We start from the raw sequence: 25569 nt of genomic DNA, 5'->3' as shown, positions 1-25569 counted from the left end.
ATTCTAACTGACACACGAACATAGCACATTCAATATTCTAAATTTGGATTTTCTCTATTTTTGACAAAAGAACATTATTAAAATCTAAAAAAAAAACAAAGTCAGTCGTTTTTTTTAAAATTCATTTGTTGAGACAAAAATACAGTACAAATAAATAAATCGTGTTCTCCTAATGTTTTGGTGTGTTTCGGTTATTATAATAAAATACGCTCAACTGGGGGTAAACAAGCAGCGGAGAATAAAATACGCTAAAATGGAGTTTTACCCTAGTCTCTCTATATAATTTTCTTCATTCGGACCATGCGAGACACCAAAACGTAAGCTCAGCAGATCTTATCACTACCATCCACACCCCCATAAGTCTGGTGAGATGCTTACAATCGTAGTGACGGCTATTAGAAGCAGATAATTTAGTTTTTAAACGATTTGAAACTAAGGGGAGATAATAACATGTTCTGCTTGCTCTTTACATTGTCGCCTATAAACTGTCGTCACAGACGGCTGCTCTCGCCGAGGCTGGGTGGTGGGGGGGGGGGAGGAGGGAGAGGATTGGAATATGAGGGTGAGGATAATCGACCTTTACTAGCTATTGATAGTGTTTTAAAGCAAAATATATTCAGTCGCAGCATTAATAGTGTCGAATTCACAAAATATGAAATACTGAAAAAAATGAATTAGACTAAATAGCGGCATTTGCTACGTCTCGGGTAAGCTCGTATATTATATTAGGCAAAGCAAAGATGGCTGAGTATAGAACTTTTGATTTCATACTCCTGAGGCAACAGAAATATTAATATAAACTCTTCTTCTGGTCTGAAACGTATTTGAAATGAGATAGGATATTGTTGGGTGAGATAAAATATTTTGTGATTCATTTTATATAACTTAACAAATAGTAACTATATTTTCCTTATTCTAAGTTAACAGAAAACTATGCATAATAAAGCATAACTCCTTTCCATCAGAAAGCAATTTATTTTATAACTGTAATAACCGAACTAAGTTGCATGTTCAAACACATGCAAAGACAAATCCTTGATAAGGGTGACATGACACGAGTTTCACAATCCGCCCAAAATTCAACAGTCTTGGCAATAATAACTATGTACACAGCGCATGCGTCAAGCGGGGTTCAATGCAGGGCTAAGTTTTATAGTTTGATCAATGGCATTCGTGCTTTAAAATACCGCTAGTGCTAAACAAAATTTGAACGTTGGTTATATTTGCATTTTTATTTTACTAAAGTGCTTTTTAACAAATGCAATTTTAAGAAAAGATTTATTATTTTCTTCAACAATAATCTTTAAAGATTTATCGTGAGTTATTAAAACATGTTATATGTACATTATAATATGTTATATTTGTTTTTGTTATAACTATTAATATGATATGACGGTGTTTATAAACATTTGCATTTCTACTTGTCTATGTCCACGCTCTAAATATGAAAAAAAATATCATATATTTTTGTTTAGTTATGTTGTTAAAATAAAAATAAATTATTATAACATTTTATTAATAATAAAATCTATACAAAAAAAATATGTAATGTACCATTTTTGTTTTACATAAATAGTCAAAATTGTAGTTAAATTTCAGGTGCGGTTCAGTTTTCTGTTTTGTAGTTATTAATTTTATCATAAATCCAATTTCCAGATACATACATTTTAATGGTTTTCTGGTATTAATTTATATTCTATTTTTTTATAATCCCGTATAATTATCTTGAAAAATGATTTTCTTTTAAGCTGAAAAATGACGAGGAATTATAAACTGTTTCTCGTTGGGAGAACTTCAAATGGAAAAAGCTCAACAGGAAATTCAATTTTATCCAGCAAACCATTTTCTTTAAATTCAGAAGAAATTGTCGTGAAGTCAGGCAAAGCAAATCAATACGATGTTACATTGGTCGACGGCTATGGCATTGGAGATAGTGTTAAGGACTTAAAGGGAGATATGAAACGATTAATTTATAATATAGAGAAAGTTTTTAATGAAAACTTAAATAACTGTTTTTCAGCTTTGCTATTAGTTATCCCATTATATGTTAGATATACCCATCAAGAAAGTGAAAGTGTCCGTGTTGTAAAGTCTATTTTTGGTCAGAATGTTTTTGAGAAATGTGGAATAATTGTTATGACGTATGGGGATATGTTTCCACCTCCTACAAGATGTACTAGCTTTGATACATGGTGTAAGGAGCAAAAAGGAGACATTAGAAAACTCCTTAGTGAATGTAACAACAGGTACGTCCTGTTCGACAATAAAACATGCGATAAAAACATACAGAAAGTGCAAGTAGATAAACTAATGACTGAAGTTATAAAAATAAATCAAGAATACAATGATCGAGATTTTGAAAATGCAAGTACCCAACGCAATGCGCTAAAAGGTTTAGATGCTGATAACAATAGTCAATCTTCTGAGGATGTTAGACGACCATTATTTGAACCAGGAAGGTCAAAACGCGAACGTTGCTTTGATCGGATAGTGAAATATAACAAGTTGCTGGTTTTCATTTGTTTAATTATTTCATTTATTATAAATGTAATACAATTTTCTCTTTGTGACAAATGGAAATAAAATAATGCATGTAAAACAACTTTAATTCTGTACAAAACTACTTTTAGAATAATTTAACATAAAATTTTAAAGTTTAATGAAGATTGTCTTTGTAGACTAATATTAATTGGTATAATTTTTTTTAAGATAGAGATATTTTGTCTGAGATCAATCGTCCATAGTATCATTTTTCCGTGAGATCATTTGTCCGTGAGATATCTCTCTGAAATATTTTGACTGAGATATTTTGTACTGAGATTATATATATATATATATATATATATATATATATATATATATATATATATATATATATATATAACTTTATTTATTTAAACATATATAGTTTTAGTTGTATTTATTTTTGTATTCGATTTGACATAGAGGTGGTTATGTCTGTATAAAACTATTTGCATTTTGAAGACAATAGATACATTTCTTTTAAAATACTAAACAAATTATAATAAAAAGTTAACTAACCATTGTAAAGTGCTATGTCTATAGATGGGATAAACATATTTCTATGATATCAGCATCATAAGAAATATGTATTCTACATGAAAAACTTTTGTTACACTCAGTGATGTTTTTTATCGTTTATATAAATAATTGTTGCTTTTTTTATTTCTCCAATTTTATATTTTTAATTGTTTCATTTTTTTCCAAAAATCATTTTTTTTTCAAATATAGTATTGCAAATGTTTAATTGTACTTTCAGTTAAGGTCTAAATATTCTGCAACATTGATATCTACGGTTTTAAATTGTATAGTAAATACTTATAAAATGTGTTAAAATAAAAATAAAAAGTGTAAGTTATTTACTCCATATTTTACTAAACATAACTATAGCTTTTGTTCACTCACATTGATATGTAAACTTGTATGTATAATTTGCTTTAAAATATTACCGTGCCTTTAATAAAACTTTAAAACTTATTTCCCATCAACCGTGTTTATTTATTATTTGCGCACTACTTGTATTGAAAAAGATCGTCCTCAATGAAACAAAAATCACCGTATTTAAAAATGTAAAATTAATTGAAAACACAATGAAGTTTTATTTAGACAAAAATTTCTAGATGGATAATATCGCCTTAAAATAATTTAAACAAGAGCAGCTAAAAAGCAAACAACTATTTAAAATCTGTTATTTTTGTGTTCAACACTAACAGCTATGGTGATGGCAGTGTATTGATATAGCAAATATTAAAATTGTCTTAAAAGAACATGTGGTTTTAAATCTAATTATCTTCTCTAACTCATATTTTAAATTAAGAAATGTGCATTAATAGGTGAAATACTAATATGTTGATGTATATTATATTTTAAAAAGTGTGATACAAGTATTTGATAACATGTAAGCTTATACACAGGCTGCTTATGTGAACAATCGATACCAAAGATTTAACTATTACTTCTCATCTTACAAAATTTTACACAGATTCGAGATTAGACAACACCATAATTTCTACCAGCATCTCTTCGGGGAGCTATGCCCCCCCCCCCCTGCCCCCCGAAGAAAGTCTACCGCCTCCCTTACCCCCAAACGAAATATAATTTATGTAGAAAATATATACTTTTAACAGCGTCCGTCCACCACCCCCCCGGAAATTTTAGTCCGCCCCCCCCCCCCCCCCCCCCCCAAAAAAAAATTCAAGTGCCACCCCGGGAGAAAAAAGTCTGGTAGAAACAGTGGACAACACTTAAGACTGTAGATAAAATGCATTTGTCTATAAAATTCACAAGGGGTTGGCTAATGAGTGGATACTAGCATTGTTGAGAAATCGCTTGTATGTAAATAATATTTCAAATTATAAAAATACAACCTTAAAATGATAAGATAGATACAATAATGAAATAAGAAGCATAGGTTATATTATGTTTGATATTGCACATGTATTATGTGTATGTTTTTATAAACAAAAACGTAGCTAATTACACTAACTTATTGTGCTTCCAGGAGTTTGGAGAAAATTATACTACTAGCTAAGCTATGACCTTTTAATGTGTTGCTGATCATTCATCAATCAAAATCAAACATGCATCATGGAACTAATTAGATGATAAGGTTCAAATTTATTTGTATTGAAATAATAAAAGTTAGGGATATTATTGAATTTTTAATTATCATTAAAACCTGCATGCTCTGTCAAAGAAGAATATAAATAAATCAAGAAAAGTGAAAATTTTTAAATGGGCATATATGTCCGTGCATGTGTTTTTAATAGTTTGTTACTGCTATCCTTAAACTGTTTTGATGAAACAAATTTCAAGTACTTCCCCTCTTGATTCATACACGTATTGTTATTTATTTTAATCAATGTTGTAAAAAAAAGCTGCACATTTTGATAATCCTAAAAACATCTTTAAAAAATGGGCAAAACGGAAAAAAGGCAGGAAGAAGAAAAATAAACCGGGAGTGATCTCCCCTAAACTTTCTCGAATATTTTTATATAAAACAACAGGGGATGGGAACTCGGGCTGTAGACATGATTTCTAATTCATTTTAAATACTTTAAGTTTTTAAAATAGATTAAAATCTCGTAGAAAAAAAGAATCGCACACCAAGTGAACGTCAAATAAAATGTGCATAATAGCGCGCAATCTTATTAGTACTTTATAAATTTACATTAGTTTTTTGAGAAATCGCAAATAGAGTAAATTACTACTTCGGGTGAACGGAATTAGATCTTTACTTACATGTGAAATTTCATTTATCTATCTGAAATAGTACTCAAGTTATTGGCTTTTGAAAAATTCAAAGTAGAAAAAGTACCACTTCCGGTTATCGGAAATCGCTCAAAAGTTAACACGGATCTACGATTTTGATAAAATACTTATATATAAGATTTCATCAACCTAGCTGTAACGGGTACTCAAGTTATCGTGTTTACACACACACACACACACACACACACACACATGCGGACAAAATTATGTTTTTCCGACTCAGGGTGGTGTAAAACGTCGAGTTTTGCAAAAATCTTGATTTTTTTTATTGCACGATTACAAGACTTTTTCTATACTTCATATATACGAGAAAATAAAAAAATGGGTAGACATCATTGGCTGTGTTTAAGAATGGGCGAGAATAGGGGGAAGATTATAAAAGGACACATATGTCGCACCAAATAACCAAGACAATGTAACAGATACATGGCAAGCAGAGTGCATAAAACTGGCTATCTTTTTTTGCATGTTCAGAATGTATTTCTTAGATCAGGAGATGCAGGTATTTTTTTTAAATGAATGTCCTGTTACTCAATGACTGACGGCAAGTAGAAATGTTCACGATGAAACGCCCGGTGTGATTGTAGAGCTATTGCTTATCTTTATAGTTATTTAAATAGTAGTGTATAATTTATTTTCTACTTTTTAGTGCATTATTACATAAAAGCTTGTTATTAAAACTTTTTTTTTGGAAATTATTTTTCAGCAGGCCTACTTTAAATTTTTAAAATTTATAATAGAGTTGCGTGATTAAAAACCATTGCGCACCTAATGAACGTGATGACGCGTGTACAATATTGCGGAATAGTTGCGTAAGACGGCCTTCTAATTTCGTCAACATTTTAATTTTGTCACACAAAAGAATATTTAGGCAACCAATTAAGTCAAATTTAATGTCATGTTGCATTTTCTTCATCTCTTGACCAATGTACCAACTACGAACTGTATCTGTGAGTTAGAAGTAGAGTAATTTTGCTCGGACATTTCGAACTAGATTGACGACAGACATAACGACAGAGACAGTGAGTTAAATAAAAGCTTGTTAAAAGAAGAAATACAAAAAAAAAACAAGTAAACAAATAATCTTTTAAGTGCATTGTAAATTTAAATCAATAAAATTAAACTAAATTTTGTAACACAGCCTCAGTAGGGATAGCATGGACGTAACGTTACACAGGTTGAGGTAAATAATGTCTATGATGTATAGGGCACAATGCCATAGATGTATTAAGATTGAGTTGAGAAATACAATGACAAAGATGAATACAATTATGTACAATTAAAATGAATTTAGTATATATATATATATATATATATATATATATATATATATATATATATATATATGTATATATGTATATATATATATATATATATATATATATATATATATATATATATATATATATATGGTTCCACTACAAATGATCTCAGGACAAATGATCTCAGACCAAATATCTCAGATAAAATATCTCACGGACAAATGATTTTAGGACAAATGATCGCAGGACAAATGATCTCATGGACAAATAATCTCACGGACAAAAGATACAAGGACAAAATATATCAGGACAAATTATATCATAGATAAATGCTCTCAGACAAAATATCTCACACCAAAATTTTAATAATATATTCCATGATTTTAGTTGATTTGAACAATTTTTTATTGACTGTCATATGGTTTTTTTTAATATTGTTTACAAGCCTATATAATAATAGTAGGAGATGTTTGCCGCATAAATTTGTCATATTGCGCTAAAGATTTTAATATATATATATATATATATATATATATATATATATATATATATATATATATATATATATATATAAATGTCAGTGCATTTAAACCGTAGTATTATAAATAGTTTTTTTTGTTTTGTAAAATATTATTTTCCGCGCAAATAGCACAGATTATTATCTTTGTTTTATTAGAAATACAATTTTTTTCAGTTTAAGTAATATAAATATTGATATTGTTTTTTACTAAAAAAAATTAATAGATTTAGACATTGAAAATACATATTTATTTTCTCGCTGCACAAACGTAAATTATTTTCTACTGGACCAACAGATTTGATGGATAAAAAAATCATTTTTCTTCTTTTGAATTCGTGTATGGACATCTAGTTCTTATAAAACAGATTTGCATTTAAGTGAAGAAATGATTCCAATTTAAGAGATAAGCAAGCAACCAACCAGCTGGACACGTTTGAAAATGAAACGATAAGTTTCAAAGTTTCAAGGGTTCAAAAATACCCTACCATTCTTATCTATTTCAAGGGTACCCTTAGAGGACATAAATTTGTTATAAAAACTTTGCCGACTTTGAAAAGGTTTTATACGTAGAATAACATTCATTGAAGACCTCGCGTTTTAACCTGACCAGCTTATTTCATGTAAGTTTTGATTTGATTGTAATTTTAAAAACAAACGTTACAATTTTGACGCCACATAAAATGCAATTTCATAGTATTATGGAGATAGATATACCTTTAATATGATTTAAGAAAATGTATTTGCAAATAATTTATGAAAATAAAGCTTCAGCCCCACATTCTTTTATAAAACTTATACAAACGCAAATGACGACAAATGTTCAAATTTTAAAAGAAAGTATGCTATTATTGTACTTATGATACAATACTGCTATGACTTCTAACGATCATAACTGATATTAAGAGGCTTGCGTTTAACTTTTCTCGTTGGTTGCATATGTAAGGATTGAAATAAATTTGTAGATATAGTTTTGATACACACTCCAAGTGTCTCCGATGTTTTCAGAATATTATTTTAAAAACAGCAATTATGCTGTTAAGAACAAAGTACTTTTATAACGCAACACATTCATTAATATAGACCGCTTTCTAAATTTCTTGAGTTGTGTACCAGAAATATAGTTAGCTTTAGATATTAAAACAAGTTTTGTACCGAAAGTACTTTCATCTTCAATAATAAATAGATGCTAGAAGTTTGTGTCAATCTAAAATAGGATGAAACATTTTAATTTTCAGTATTATATTTCGTTACTTGTATTCCTATTTTTTGCTCAACTATATGTAATTCTACAAAAGCATTGATATATATAACATATTTATAATTTTACAAAATAATTAAAATATTTTTTAATTATAGACAGTGCCGGCGCCAGGTTATTTAGCGCCCTAGGCAAAACTTATTAAAATCGCCCCCCCCCCCCCGCAATTTTTTGTGCCCCGTATTATCAGAGGCGTAGTGACCCTTCCCGGCGCCCGGGTACAAATTTTTGATTTGCACCCTCCTCAAACGTTCAATTTGTTTTTCCAACCCATTTTGGCGCCCCCTAAAGACAGCGCCCTAGGCGTCCGCCTAGTTCGTCTTATAGGTAGCCCCGGCCCTGAAAATATAGACAAATATAATTGAGTATAACACGAAACACATTATCCGATCTTACAAAAAGAAACACTATAACACAAGACACAATTTTGACTCCACCATGCAATGTGTTCAAGGGACAAAGAAAAGAAACGACATTTCTTATTAGTCATTAATGTAAAAAAATAGAAGAAAAAAAGCTGAAAACAAGTTTTGAAATCGAACACAACTTAGTAAACACGTTGTTGTTGTTTTTTTAAATAAAATGTCAATAATTTATCTGTGTTATCTCATCTAAATATGTTTCTTTGGTTTCTAAATTGAGACCAAATATATTCTACGGGCCTGTTTTTATGAAGAAATATTATGTAAAACTGACGAATATTCTGTGTATGTTCCAAACAACAATTTCTAAAATGGCAAGCTAGTAGATGGAGGGGTAAGAAGAAATATTTCTTAAAGCTGTTAGGTTTTTAGTATAAAAGATTGGTATTCATTAAGCGAGAAGCATGACTTGTGGCGTTCGTGTGGCGCTTATATAATTAACATTTTAATTTTTTTGCGAAATTGCAATGCAAACGAATGTCACAATTGGGAAAGACCCTCATTCAGTACGGAGCACTTTTAAAAAAAAACTTCTTGCCTTTTTTTTAACTCACATTATTGGAAACAAATACAACGACTAAACAAAGATTGATACAACTGAAAAGACGTATATCGCTTTCTTTTTTAATTACGGGATAAAGAATGCTCATAATATATTCCTAAATCGAATTTTCAAATCTCAAATGTATAAAGTAACTTGTCATTACAAACATCATTACAGATTATGTACATTTGAAAATTTAGCAAGTTGATCAATTAAATCTTTCAAAATAACCACTTAATTTAATTGTCGTTTAATCAAATTCAGAGGTGAGCTGGAAATCTTGACTTCGTTCATAGTAAAATATAAATGTTAATTTTCAGTAGTTTAGAACGGGTGATGGACTTTTCTACCACGGCACTACTTTTTGGTAAAATTGGTAATATACGGTACAAAGTGGGCATGTTTTGATACATGTAACAAACGTCAAAAGCTATCCTGTATTTCAAAATGTTCATAATTGCCACAGCCAATTCAGGTGATTTTTTTCTTCAGATGAAACTCGTTTGTTTTCACTAAAACAATTTGATAAGATGTTCTAAATGATAGAATCCCTGCATTACCTCAGTTTCACTTGCAATAACATACTAGAAATCACGTACAATTGCTCAAAATGCTTCATACTGTCAACGAATGCAAAATATTTTGGAATTGACGTGGAATCGTTTCCGTTTGTATTGCTTGTACTCACATTTCTCAGCATGCTCAATCCGCTCAAATTCTGAATTCAAATTCATTTCTCCAGTCTGCAATATAGAATATACTGCTGACTTTTTAAAAGCCCATCTTGTATCACTAAGTCGTTTTATGTTGTTGCGTTGCTCCTCTTTCAATATACAATGACGAGGTGTACTTCCAGAAAAAAAAGGTGTGAATGCATTTCATAATTCAAATAATAATTTGTGATTGAATAGAAGTGGAAACAGCATTTATCAAAATTACATTATAATTATGATCAAAACAATATAATCATGTCTAACGAAAAGAGTGGGAGCCCAGTTGATGCTTTTTTTTCATCTGTGGAATTTTTCAAGTCAACGTGGGGAAATGGAATAACAAATAAATTAAGAGTATACATGCATTGCCGTTTTACCTAAATATTAGCTTTTCTAAATCGTCGAAAAATTACAACTAAAACATACTAGATTTCACAATAATGAGCTTACTTGTAATATTGACTGACTAGATCTAGTGGCACTACTAATATGTAATATGCTATAGGCACTTTTAGTATATAGACAGAGATCTATGTATAGATCTAGAATCTAGTATAAGTTACACCACCTCGATAAATAATCGCCGAAAATTGATTTCTTCTACGCTCTGAAAACTATCGATCTCGTTCCGATTGGTGTAATATAATTTTTTGCAGTCGGCATAAAGAAATTCATTAGAATTTTCACTTTAAGTACAACAATCGTTAACACAGCTAATCACCATTTTGAATGCTGTGTAGACCTACAATGGCGGATTTTTACAAAGGGATTTAACTGTGACGTCTTGTACAAAATCTCTATTGGCACATTGATAATTTGAAAGAAAGTACTCTCCTCGTAAGAATTACAATTTAAAAAAACAATTAAGTATAGGTACCGCCTAACACGTAATTGGGTTGGAGGAAAAAGAACTATTTGCAATTGTAAAATGAAACGATATAAAAACCAATTACGTATTACGTGTTAACGTGTTATGAATCCGATTTAAGCCTAGTTTTCTTTCTAGATTTGCTTCCATAATTTTGACTGTCAATGTAAATGTCATTGAAAAATGACTTTTAATTGACTATACTGTAAAATTCTAAAACTATTAAAATATGGAACATATACAAATGTATGTGTTAACTATAAAAATATGTTACTATCACATAATATTATACATAATGTTAGTTAACGATATTTCTTTATTTTAATTTCTTGTATATAATCTGCATTAATTATGTTAATATTTAATTTAATCTAGATTTGAATCAACACTTATGTAAAAATGTAGGCATTGCGTTATTTTTGAAGTTATGCACAATACAATGGCTTATTATTAGTTTAGATTTACATTTAGTTTGATATTATTTTATATTTAGAAATCGGAACAGCCTTGTGTTTTAATTTAGGGGTAACACTTCATTGCAAGAATTAGATTCATTTTCTTGTACATAATAATTTTAGGATATTGTAAGTGATACGTATTTGGTATTTTTAGTATTTTTATGTTAAAACATACATGTATGTTTTACATATTGTTGTATTGTATGTTCAGGTTTTGATTATGTTTTAATAATGTTTGAATTGTGTTTAGGCTCATGTTTAGGATCAGGATAAAGCATAGTAGATTTAAATTAAATTATTTTATATCTAGATAATCTGGAAATAAAATAAGAATAATAAATCCAGATCTAGAATCTAGATTCGCATTCAGGCTTTGCTGATCGGTCTTTTTAAATAGGCCTAAGCCGAATTTTAATATAGCCAGGAATGAAATTAGATTTATAAAAATATTTCCAACTCAACTATTCTGGTTCTGATATCCAAAAGACAATAAACTTGTGAATTATTGAAGCAAAGCACGTGATCTAATTTATCAAACGAAGGTGAACTGTGTGTTTATAAGGCTTGGCGTCCCAGGAAGAGATGAATAATGTGTCTCAGTTGGTGACAAATTGTCAGATTTTAAACGAAAGGATCAATCAAAAGGCGTTTTTTTGTTTTTGTTTTTTTAGTATACAAATAGAGGTAATGTGATTCTTAGGTACATTTTAAAGATGTAACCTTCGACCGGGCGAGAGGCTTGATATCAAACATGGCTTAGTAATGTAATATTATACACAGGGGCGGAACTACAGTGCTGCCATACCCCGCAATGCGTGGGGCCCTCGCCATTTAGGGGCCCAAAGCCGACCATAATCATTTTTTATGGTTTAAAAATTAATTTTCTTAGATGTTTGACATGATGGTTGTTTTGTAAAAAGAATACTGCAGGTCCGATTAAATTATCTTTATTCTATAGACATCATCCAACGCTCTTAGATATTCTTTTTCCCTTGTTCTTTAACCATCGTGAAAGCCGAGTCCTCTTTCTTCTACAATCAAACACACGCTGTTGTCGGCAAAATTCTTTTGCAAAGGGGCCGCTAGATATTAAGACGACTTTTGCTTCTTTAGAGCGTTGGTTGGGGAGCCCACAGTCCATTGTGATTTTAAAATGTAAAATGTACTTTTTTACTTTCTCGTATATACGAAGTATAGAGAAAGTATTGTAATCGTGCAAAAAAAAATCGAGATTTTTACAAATCTCGACGTTTTACACCTCACTGATACGGAAAAACATAATTTTGCAATCTTGTCCGTGTGTCTGTGTGTGTGTGTGTCTGTCTGTCTGTCTGTCCGTGTGTAAACACGATAACTTGAGTACCGTTACAGCTAGGTTGATGAAATTATGATTCATTTTCTTGTACATAATAATTTTAGGATATTGTAAGTGATACGTATTTGGTATCATCAGCATTTGCTTTGGACATTAGGCTATATTATGATTTGTGTTAGATCAGGGTGTATATTTTTAAAACAATGAAGATTATTCAAACAAAAATTGATAAACAAACCTTTTCAGCCATGCTATTATTTGAATTTGATAAAGTAAGTACCACACATCACAAGTCACAACGCCTACAAGCAGGCCTATGTGTTTGTTGCCAATACACTTCTGTTCAGGCTGTAGCTGTTTACATAGCAATGGTCTACTTAACGCATGACCAGCTTAGGGATTTTCCCGAAGCTATTTAGAAACAAATCATAAAGCTCTTTTAACTATTTTTATTAAGATACCAATATTTTAAAAAGCAAGCTTCAAAACTCAATGACTCGGTTATAGCATGCTTGATAGATATTGTTTTAGTTGTGAGCTTTATAGTAGAGATAAGCATTTAGGCCTAAGTTGTTGTTTTTTTCTGGAGAAAATGTTTATTTTTTTAGTTGTTTTTTTTTTAAATGAGCACTTACTTTACATTTAATCTGTGGTCTTTTACTAATAAGCATTATTGTAAACAAAAATCTTGATTTAGACTTATGCCGTACGGCGCAGCTATTGTTCCAGGCTAATACCATCCGAAATATTTTCTTGTTTCTTTTTAATAATTTTTAGAAATATTAAAGAGCCAAAAATGTCCATTATTTTACTAGTTAATTAATGTAAATAATTCCTAACCAAAACAATTTATAGGTATACATGAAATGAATGTCTATGGCTTGTTGAATAGAAGATGTTTAAAAATACTTCCAGGTGTACCTGAGTAGTATATTTGGTCACTTTTGGGTCGCAGGCGCAAGCGCAGGCGCCGAAGGGACAATGAGATATAGTAAAATACTCGGGATGCGGATGCGGATGCGGAGGGACAATGACATATAGTAAAATACTCCAGGCGCAGGCGCAAACCGGAGGGACAACTTCATATAGTAAAATACTCGGGATGGGGATGCGGATGCCGATGCGGATGCTCTTTATATGGCGGACCCTTGGAATACATGGGATTGTGTTTGTGTTTGCGTTTGTGCTTTGCGTTTCATTTTTTTTGGTTGTGGCTAGAAATATTCAAAAAGTAATATATCTCCTAAACCCGGATTATTCCAGATCTATGTTCCTTAATAGACACGCATGATAGGTTTTTCACAGAGGCCAGTGCAGTGCTTGGCCGGGACGGCTAGTAGCTATTAAATAAATACTATTCTCGATCAGTTGAACATTTTTCGAGGTGTTTCTTTTCAATGAAGTCCGATACCCACAGATCGGTTCCTCGTCATTCAAAATTTTGCTTGTAACTCAATGCAAAAATCTCTCGCTCGATTGCTCGTATAAAACAAATCTCATTGTCACAGCTCTCATATATCAAGGAACTTTGTACTGGCAAGACTGACATTAAACCGATACTTCTTCTTCAACTAGGACAATTTTTTCTACATTTGTTGTTAACTATTTACGAGAAAGCTTCGAGCTGTTTTGTCCATTTGATTCCAGTTTGTTACGTCTGGTTTATTTCATGATACAATCAAACAGTCAACGAATTACCCATGTGGTATTTCAATATGTACTATACACATTTCTGATAATTTGCTATAGTGTATAACTTGGATAAAATTATTCTTACAGGTCGAACTTAAAAAGACTGGCCTAAACAAAGTAAAGCTTTCAACAAAAACCCTATAAACCCAGATCAGACATTTTTTTCTGACAATATTATGATTTTTTAGTTGGGGTCGAGTAAAGCTTTAGGGAACAAAAACACACAAACTGTAATTGTAAAATCTTTTCTGGACTATCGCGATCGCGCGCTTGCACACACACACACGCATGCACACACACACATACACACAAGCAGAGAGAGAAAGAGAGACATAGTTACATATGCGTATGTAGTGTTTACCTACAACGGATTTTCAAACATGTATTTTAATCATACAAATTAAACTTTTTTTTTTGATACTTAAAAGAAAAAACGTAAGATTTAAAAAAAAATTAAATCTTAGTTCTACAATAAGGGGGAAAAATGGTCAAGGAAAATGTATGATAGACGGAATGATAGATTAGTATCTATTATTTTCATGGCGATTGGTCGCTATTTGGTTCACAGAAGAGTATGGAACAACAGTGATCTAAAACCATCGGAAGTAACAGAGTTGCATCCCTTAATGCTTATTTTTATCTAGTTGTTATGTCTTTATAATTGCTTCATTTCATTACTACATAGCAATATACACTTTACCATCGTGGCTAAAAAAGGGAAAAATACACACAAAAAAAACTTTTAAAACGAATGAAACGTATGATGCCTGTTATGGCTATAGTTGTTTTAAAGGAACAAATGTATGATTTGCGGTGTCTCATTTTTCTATACAAATTATCCATGCAGCTTATACTATTTTACGAGGATGTTACGAGGATTGATGCTAAGTAATGCGTGGATGAAAAGGGGCTATGGGCTGCAGGTATTATACTTCTTGAAAATCCGACGCTAAACAAAATGCAAATTTTCTTTATAATTTCATTTATTGATGGGTGGGACCATAAGTTGATGGAGCTCTATGACGTTACCATTTTAGTGGTGTTATGGCTCCCTTGTTACTGGGCATGGGAGGAACAACAAAAATTACCTAAATAATGTCACATGATCGTTTATGTACAACCCCTAATGTTTACATCTCTTCTCTTAGCAAACTGATTCGTTTTTCCTTTTTTTTACTTTCTCGTATATACGAAGTATAGAGAAAGTCTTGTAATCGTGCAAAAAAAAAAATCGAGATTTTTGCAAATCCCAACGTTTTACAGCTCCCTTGAGTCGGAAAAACATAGTTTTGCAATCTTGTCTGTATGTCTGTATGTCTGTGTGTGTATGTGTGTCTGTGTGTGTCTGTGTGTGTGTCTGTAAACACGATAACTAAGTACCGTTACATCAAGGTTTATGAAATTTCATATATAAGTAGCCTATTAAAATCGCAGATCCGTATTAACTTTTGAACTATTTTAGATAACCGGAAGTTGAACTTTTTCTACTTTGAATTTTTTCAAAATGAAATTAAATTGAGTACTAGTCAGGGGTCGGCGTGTTCGGTAAAGATCAAGGTTGCTAAACCGAAAAGTCTCGAGTACGAACCCTCGGGCAGATGAGGCTCGTTAGCTGGGGACAGCCACTCTCCTAGGAGGGACAACTCCAAAATCAAACAACTGCTGCCTTGTAGTTTGTTCTTGGTTGGACAAATGCTATGGAAGCAAATCCAAAAAGAAAAGCAGGCTGAAATCGGAGTCAATGGCCTCAATGGCGCATAAACAGTTGATACGTATACTTAATTGTGTAAGAAGTGTGGTCGAGTCGGCAAAAATAATGGTTGTTAAAAAACCCGAAAAAGTCTCGAGTTCAACCGCTCTAGCAGATAAGGCTTGATCACTTCTAACACTAAAAATTAAGAACGAAGAAGAAGAAGAGTACTATTTCAGATAGCTAAATGAAATTTCACATGTCAGTAAAATATCTAATTCTCCGCCTTCTGTCAAATTTTGAGTAATTTGATCAGAAGTAGTGTGGTGATGTAATGTGTATGAAAGGTGAATACGTGGAACGGATCACTGCGTGTGTGTATGTAGCTTGTAGTGAGACGCGAGGCCGGGTGTGTTGACGTGTATGTTGTTGTACGGAGTGAACGAGGGTACAAGGGAAGCGACTGGTCGGGTGACAGTGGCTGTGTTGTGAGCGAGAGAAAGGTGGTGTGTAGGAATGAATGCGGAGGACAGTTGAAAGTTGGAGTGAAAGCAAACAGGTTGATGTGGCGTTTTTAAATAAAAATAAAGGATACTGTGATACCTAGCCTCAATCGTGTTTGGTTGTTTATTCTTTGAGATTCTGACACCCTCACAAGTAGTAATTTTTGCTATTTCCGATTTCTCAAAAAACGCATGTGAATTAATTTATAAAGTACTAATAATATTCCACACCATTATGCACATTATATTTGGCGTTTACTTGGTGTGCAATTCTTTTTTCTACCAGATATTATTGTATTTTATAAAGTTTAAGTAATTAAAATGGATTGAAAATCATGTCTATATCCCGAGTTGACTTACCGTGTTGTTTCATATAAGAATATTCGAAAAAGTTTAGGGGAGATAACTCCCGGTTTATTTAAAATTGCATCAGAAATTAAAATGTATAGTTTAAAAAGGAAATGTACATCCAACACATCATCGGAACTTAATCTTATTGAATATTCGAGAGATAAGCTATCAGTTTCATTTCCGAATATTGTTTATACTTTTTAATATTCTAAAAATTGTTTACAGATTTCGATGGAAAGTAATGATTATTCGAAACAGAAAAGTATGGGGGTGTTTGGTGAAGTTATTTTCAGTTAGATTTTTTAAAAGAATGTTTAAATGCTATATCAATATATTCAGTTGAAAAATACGTAATCACGGTTATTAGAATAATTTAATTAATTTAGAAAAAAAAAATTAGTTGCTACGTTGTTTTTATTAAACAGGTGAACGTGTTATTACAGAAGTAAAACTAGAAAACGGTAAGATTAATTTAATGGAACTGTGTAGTCTAGCAGTAGAACAAATAGGCCTACATGATTTGTTTCAGAGTCTCACGTTCGGTATTGTGGATAGAAAGTAATGAAACAAATCCCTTAATCAAACTAATTCAGTCAATGCACACGAAGGTAAAATAAAACGTAGCATATCGAAAGACATACATTTTTGACGTCCAACATCTAATATATAAAGCTCAGTTCTGTATGTAACGCATATGTTTGTCGTTGGTCTTCGATGGATTTAAGTGTTAGACAATTATCGTGCGCATTTATCTAAATTTATGAGTAAAAAAATTACTATTGAAAGTGTTGGGAAATAATTTTCATTTGTCAAATTATAGTAATAATTGTCGGCATGTTCATTAAACACAAGTTTTAAAAAAATATCATCTTTTACAAAAATTCTAATTATGTCTTTATTTAGTCCTATAGCACTTACTTCCCTTTGATAAATTAGGAAAACACAATTATTTCCCTTTATAAAACCATTGCATTAGTGGAAAATAATTTACTTTTTATTACTTTGTTTTGGTGTTGGGAAAAAAAATAATTACATAATTAGCGGGGATTGATCAAGTGCAAATGTTGTAGGTATTTTACTGATAAGCTTGGAGTATTAAAATTGTTCATTAAATTGAAACAGGCGCGTTCGTTTAAGTGAGTGCAAAAGACTATGAATAAGTTGGGGTACTAGAGTCGTTCATTAAGCTAAAACAGGTGATTCCGCCCCAGGCGTTTATGTTCGCGTTAGTGTTTTCTTTGTGTTTAGGTGGGTTTGCGTTAGTGGTTGCGTTTTGATTTGGTTCGTTTTTTATCTTTCTTTTTTCGTTTTTTTTTTTGTGTTTTTTTCTTTGGGTTTGTATTTGTGTTTTTGGTTAGTTTTGCGTTTGGATTTGGTTTGTTTTCGTTTGCTTTTTCGTTGTTTTTTTGTGTTGGTATTGGTGTTTGTGGTTGGGTTTGTTGTTAGGTTTTTGTTTTCGTTTGCTTTTTTGTTTGTTTTTTCTTTGTGTTTGTATTGGTGTTTGTGGTTGTGGTTGGGTTTGTTGTTAGATTTTTGTTTTCGTTTGTATTTGTAATTGTGTTAGCGTTATGTTTGCGTTTTGTTGTTTTGGTTTTGGTTTTGGTTGGTTGTGGTTTGGGTGGGCAATTGCGCATCAACTGAACGCCAAACAAAATATGTATACTTGTGCAGGATAATATTAGTACTTTATAAATTCAAATGCGTTTTTTAAAAAAATAGGAAATAGCATAAAGTACTACTTCCGACCGACGGAAATTATTCAAAATTTGACATATGGCAGAAATTAAATCTTTACCTTATGTGCGAAAGTTCGTTTATCTATCTGAAACAGTAAAGTTATAGGCTTTTGAATAAATTGAAAGTAGAATAAGTTCCACTTCCGTTTGCCGGAAATCGCTGAAAAGTTGATACAGAACAAAAAATTTGTTATAATACTTATAGATGAAATTTCATCAACCTAGCTGTAACGGTACTCACGTTATCGTGTACACAGACATACACACACACACATACACTGATACATGCGGACAAAATTGCAAAACTATGTTTTTCCGTGTAAAGCTTCGAGACCTGTGAAAATCTCTTTTTTTTTTTTTGCACGATGACAATAGTTTATCTATACTTCGTATACGAGAAAGTAAAAATGCAAGTTAATTAACAATTTGAAAGGGATTTTAAACTTATCTAGCACGCTATCTTCCGTTATGCCAAAGCCATATTTTTTCCATTTTGTATTTACGCTTATAGTAGCTAAGACATCACTCGAAAGGTTCGATCTTAATGTTTTTTTAGTTGTATTACTTCGAACGGTGGTATCATTGCATATACTATATCATTTCAGCCTGTATACATTTCAAGTTCGAACTCGTCAATGAAAAGAGCGGTAAGAGTGTAAAAAACCAATCGATATCTAACATAGCTTATTAGTAGCTTTTGATGTCCATTATGCATTATAAAAACTTTTGTTGTATGCATATTTTATTTTTGATAAACCTAAATGATTTAGCAAACAAAATGAGTTCAACCAACCTTTTCAGACATTCTGGTAGTTACGGAAAATATGTGACACACTATCTTTCACCTCGACTGAATGCATGTGCCTATGGACAACACATAGACGCCTATACAACAAATACTTTAACACATGCCTAGTTTTTTCAAAAGATCGATACTAACAAAACTTAAGGCTTTTTACACTACGTATAATAGTAGTGTACAAGGGAAAGACCTTATACACTGCATAAGTTGAGGTATATATATATATATATATATATATATATATATATATATATATATATATATATATATATATATATATTTGTGTGTGTGTATGTGTAAATGATAACTGTCATTTAGATATATTATGTCAGCAAGGGTGAATGGGCATTGTTGAATCATGCCCTAAGCGAAAGTTTTCTTATTCAGCAGTTATGAAGATTATCTGCTCCTACCCCTATGGTTTTGTTTTAATAATTAACGTTGAAGTGTCTGTTTTTTAAAGAATTATTATTACAATTGCAGACATTGTGAAAGCCCTTACTTATAGCCCGTCAATTGCCTGCTGGGCATGAGCCATCAAAAAACCCGTAGTCATCTGTTTTGAGTCATTCTTTTCAGAAGTAATCAAACATATAAAAACGTTTCTCTTGTTTTGAAAAATGTGTGAAATAGGTCTACTGATTTACTTGAACCTATTCAAATAAAAATTATTGATATGAAAATATGAGCTATGGGCTCTCTATCTCTCTCTCTTTTCTCTCTCTCTCTCTCTCTCTCTCTCTGTGGGTGTCTGAAGACAATTCACCCAAGCAAGTAAGCTATTGTATCGAGAGTTAACCTCCGCAAACACACACACACATACATACACACAAACACAAATACACACACACTAATAGATTGTTAAATGAGTTGTTTTACGACAATAAAGCTATATTCTATTACTTTCCAAATAAAAAAAAATGTTGCTTTAATATAGAATCCTAGCCGTCCCGACCAGTTTCTACCCTGGCTTTTGAGAAAAACTTATCTGTAAAGGATTGTGATTTATACCCGGCGGTGATTGGGACTTTTTAGAAAATTTACAATTAATTTATATATGCACATAGCGACGTTAAAGAAAAAAAAAAAAAAAAAAAAAAAATATATATATATATATATATATATATATATATATATATATATATATATATATATATATATATATATATATATATATATATATATATATATATATAAACCCTTAACCTAATTCTGAACCTTACATCTTGTATTTTCTTATCTTTAATCCCTGAAGTTTTCTGAATTAAGTTGTCTTTGATAATTTTAATGACACTATATGAATTAATTAGGCATGTAGACAATCATATATATATATATATATATATATATATATATATATATATATATATATATATATATATATATATATATATATATATATATAATTCTATTCTTGGAGACGCTAGAAAACAAGCTGTAAGCGCGCTCCCTACCACCCCACCCCTACATGGTCTGGTGAGCCGTGGTTCACGCTAAATTAAAAGAGCCGGGTTTAGTGACGGCTATTAGGGGCAGATAATTTAGTTTGAAACGATTTTAAACTTAGGGGAGGTAACTAAGAGGAGGCTGCTTTCAGCGGGGGGGGGGGGGTAGGGTAGGGGTTCGGGGAAAGGAGGGGGGGGGGGTAGTATCGTCCTTAACGACCTACTGATAGTGTTTTAAAACAAATATATTCAGTGGATGCATTGTTATTGTCGAATTCACAAATTATGAATTACTGAAAAATAGAAAATAAAACAACTAAATAGCGGCGTATGATATACCGCGGGTCGGCTCGTATTTACTTATTTTCTTACATCTTTAATACAGAAAAAAGGATCTATTTAATTCATCGGTTATTTTCTTATACCTGTGAATACAACTACAACGATACTAAAGTTATTAAACACTATAGTATTAAACGTATTTATTGTAATCGATTATTTATTATAGTGTGGTACCCTTGTAATAATTACCCATTGTAGTTCCTTGTTTATATCATCCCCGTCCACCACTCAATCCGGTCCAACATCTTACTACTTCCGCCCCGACCAGAATACTGCCACTTTACCCCATGCTATCGTACAATCGATTAAGGCATCCTCTTCCAAATACACACACACTTACGTCAACAGAACTGTAGAACATAAATGAAATGATTCACATAAAAGGGAGATTAGCACTGAATTTTAATTTAAGGATAGAAAACAACCCTTACATTGATACACACAGTAGTCCTTGATTTTATTATAACACATACACACAACACGTTGCTGTATATTACAACTTTGTATTACATAGATAAAAGGAAAGATCAGCACTAAAAATAAATCTTATATAAAGTATATAGAGAACCACCCTAACATTAACAAACTTTAAAATCATATTTTATTATTACACACAAGTTTTGTTACCCCGCCCCCCCCCCCCCACTTAATCCGCCTACTGCATCTCCTCCACGTTACTCCCGCCTTAACGCTATCTATTCCCCCCCCCCCCCCATTTCTATGTTATCCCCGTACAACTTTCTATAACTTTCCACGCCGTGTCGCAACGCACATTGCCTATACAGACAGATAAAAAAGACTTAAACAAAGTGGCGTCTTACGAAACCAACATTATATTTTACATATACAATTTTAATGTTTCTGCCTGTCTGAATTCAAAATTTCTCTCACATGTTTCTGTGCGTGTTTTTATTAGTTGAAAGAAGGCTTAACTAGTCGAGGTACAACTTCTAAGACATCACCCTTTTGTCATTGCACGGGTGACACGTGACCGAATAACCCGGTTGGGCTTTGTTAGAGATCTTGAACTGTACGCTTCGTGGCGTAAGTAGGCTTCAAGTCACACGTTGATCCAGTTACGGTTTTTGTCATCCTTCAACCCACGTTAGGCTACCTGCAAGACTTCAACCAAATAGGTCGGGATTTGTCAATTTTACTCTTAATAGACTAGTTAACTCACTCTAATCAATCATTTAATTAAGTATAATCATCTTTTTTCTGTATATTTTTTTTCTATTTTCGCGCCCCCCTCCCCAAAAAAACTGGTGTCACTCGGTGCTGCCGTTCCCCCTGCCCCTCCCCTCCCCCCGCATACGCTACTGGTTTTACGTTTCAGTGAATCAAAACGTAATACAAAACAAGTTTGTCTTATATGTCTTTTACGCTATGATTTAACGACTGTTGAAGTACATAAAAACTTTGCGATTGTGTGCCACTCCAGTCAAGTTTTAAACGTCATCATGTCTGGTAAAAAAAAATATGAATGCATATCCGCGAGCTGCATTGTTTAATTCCATAGTTTAGCTGGAGTGTTTTATTCATACCAACGACTAACTACTGGAAGATACGGAATTCTGTTCGAACACTAGTGTAAAAAATATATTGGCCTACTATCTTTAACGACTTCAAATTTTACCTAAGGGCAGCACCTTCATGTATAACATTTTTATAGCTTGCTCAGAATAAAGCGAAATTACCAAATTAAATTTCATTAACCTTTTTCATACAATGTTTACTTGTTTCTTAATGCTTTCTAATCCCCTGCTGTTATATTGTTGCTGGATACTTAGTCCTAATTTAACATTTGCAATTAAATAAATTATTTTAAAACTTTTCATCAGTCACGAACATGATGGGATGAAAATGTTCACCAACCAGTTAAACACTGGTGTTGATAAAATAGCTATACTGTAAAGACATCATTTGGAATAATTGATTGGACTGGAAGTCTGCTTCTTGTAATGGCTTCTTGATTTGATAATATTCATCTATTTAGTGACGTCGTTAAGTCGGGTTTGACAAGATGCTGCCCCTTCAGGTGTAACACCATCTTAAGAAAAAAATATATTGGGCGTATAGGCCAAACAATAAATATATTGAACATAATAATGCATTAGAAAACATTACATAAACCAATGTAAGAGTGTAGACACAAGGCAAAATTATTGAAGCCATTATGCACAATCATATTTACAATTACTGTTTTTCTGGTATCCCCCCTTTCCCCCCCCCCCCTCCACACACATACACAGACCTTCACACTGATGTCGTATTGTACAAAGTATATTTATCCAGCTATTAATTCACGGTTAAGTAAGCATAGTTTTCGTAGTTGAAACCACAACCGGTCCTTGAATGGCGTATCAGTTATTGAAAATACTCCACAAAGCTCACGGTTGTTGAATCGAAACCGACTTTAAAACTCTCGGGTTGACGAGGCTAAATCAGAGTTTCTTTAAGCATCTCATCGATCTATTCACGGAGGGGGGGGGGGGGCTCAATTCCCGAGCGTTATGGAATTTATATTGTAAACATATACTTTTACTAGTGAAGAAACACTGGGCTAAATAGGTTGTCAGCTTCTCATTTTGGAAAGAAAACTCCAGAATAAAAAAAAACATTCGTGTTGTCTTGTAGGTTTTTCTTGGCTGTAAAAGCAAATCCAAAAACGAAAAAACATATGCCATATTCTTAGTTACCTCCCCTAAGTTTAAAATCGTTTTAAACTAAATTATCTGCCCATAAAAGCCGTCACTAAACCCGGAAGTACGATTGTAAACATTTAGCGTGAACCACAGCTCACCAGACCATGTAGGGGTGGTGAGGTAGATTGGAGTGGTTCTATTATAACACACTGACGAGAAGCCATGCTGTTTGTATATACATTTTATTGGACCTCTGCGAACCTGATGGAGGCCGGAACAGGAAGTACATATGGGACATCACTCATAATAACAACATTATAAATATAACTAATACAAGTAGAGTGAGTTCTCCTGACCTCACAATTATCTCGCTATATTACATCCCTTTACCCTTAGAACACAACAACACATCTCTCAATAGAACAATTGATAGTATCCTAAAATCACCAAATATATTGTAACATGAACATTATGGTAGATTACATCCTTACAAACAATGCACAATATGTTACAACATAATCAAATACAAAACAATGATGTCAAAGTCCTTTTGACCTTTAAAATCATAGGTCTAACTTATTTGGGACTTTGATTGTCCTGTTTGACCTTCTCAGTGGCTTTTGATTTGGTGACTCAAGATTCTGACCATCTGGATTCTCTATCTCAGGAAATCTAGGATCTAAATCATTAACTCCAGAATTTACATTTTCTGACTCTAAACCACTTGGTTCACTCATATCAATAGAACTTGGTTGTGGAACAAACTGAGTTGTTGTGAACTGTTCAGATTTGGTGGGATTGACAGATTCACACTTATTATCTGCACAAGTTATTTTTAACTGGTCTGCATGTCTACGGACAATAAGTCCATCATTTGTTTTTACTTTATAAGACACAGGTCCTGTATATTGAACAATTTGACCTGGTATCCATTTTTCCCTTCTCCCATAATTTCTTAGATACACATTCTCACTAAATCCAAATTCTCTTTCAATGGATGTCTTGTCATGATTTAATGGAACTATTTTTGAATTGGCATCTGAAAGTATTTATTATGCTATTATTCAGATCCTTAACTGACATAGATTTCAGGTAATCTGATAGTGCTTTTCGGTAACCAAAAATACTGTTTAAAAGTACTATCCTGGACCATATCAATTTGCAACTGTGATCCAGTATTTGAAGTGGTGTATTAAATGGCAAAAATCTTTTTTTTTTTTCTTTGATGTTACCCTTTTAGTTCCTGTAAGTGCTAATGATGTTAGCAAAGTTGTTTGATGATCACATTCCTTCTTACTAATGTATTCTCTTTTAAAGCATTTGAAATTGCCATATCACCATAATCATTTATTAAGTTATAAATAATTTATTTAGGTAACTCTGACTGATAATGGACTGCATCTTCTCCATCTTTTAGACTTAATTCCATTTTTCTTATTTTATATGGCCTTAAGTCATCATTCACAGACTCTTCAGGCCAACCATTCTTACAGTACTCATATACTTTTATTAAGCACTCATCTTTTTGTGTTTCTCTTTTTACATCATTCACATTTATATTGGAGTTATCCATGATAGTGAAAAGAACAAATACATCTTCTGGTACATAGCTAAGGCTTTGGTTTTTTAAAGGTAATCTACTAAGACTATCTGCACTATTCTCAGATCCAGGTTTGTGTTTCAATTCATAATTGTATGCAGTTAGTGTAAT

The 25569-nt window shown here is 32.1% G+C and overlaps 2 protein-coding genes across 1 annotated transcript; one reads left to right on the top strand and one right to left on the bottom strand.

The window, feature by feature from the left end:
- Nucleotides 1-25569, bottom strand: part of LOC131938139 (uncharacterized) — a 312258-nt gene that overhangs the window by 76815 nt on the left and 209874 nt on the right.
- On the top strand, nucleotides 1756-3762 carry LOC131938132 (uncharacterized). Its single transcript, XM_059296035.1, has 2 exons — nucleotides 1756-2459; nucleotides 3735-3762. The coding sequence occupies exons 1-2, from the start codon at nucleotides 1756-1758 to the stop codon at nucleotides 3760-3762; spliced, it is 732 nt and encodes a 243-aa protein (XP_059152018.1).

This window comes from Physella acuta, unplaced genomic scaffold (genome assembly GCF_028476545.2).
Source record: "Physella acuta isolate Inbredline_101_S28 unplaced genomic scaffold, ASM2847654v3 ptg000235l, whole genome shotgun sequence".
Lineage (NCBI taxonomy): Eukaryota > Metazoa > Mollusca > Gastropoda > Physidae > Physella > Physella acuta.
Note: the sequence above shows the minus strand (reverse complement) of the source record. Positions and strands in the feature narration are given on the sequence as shown.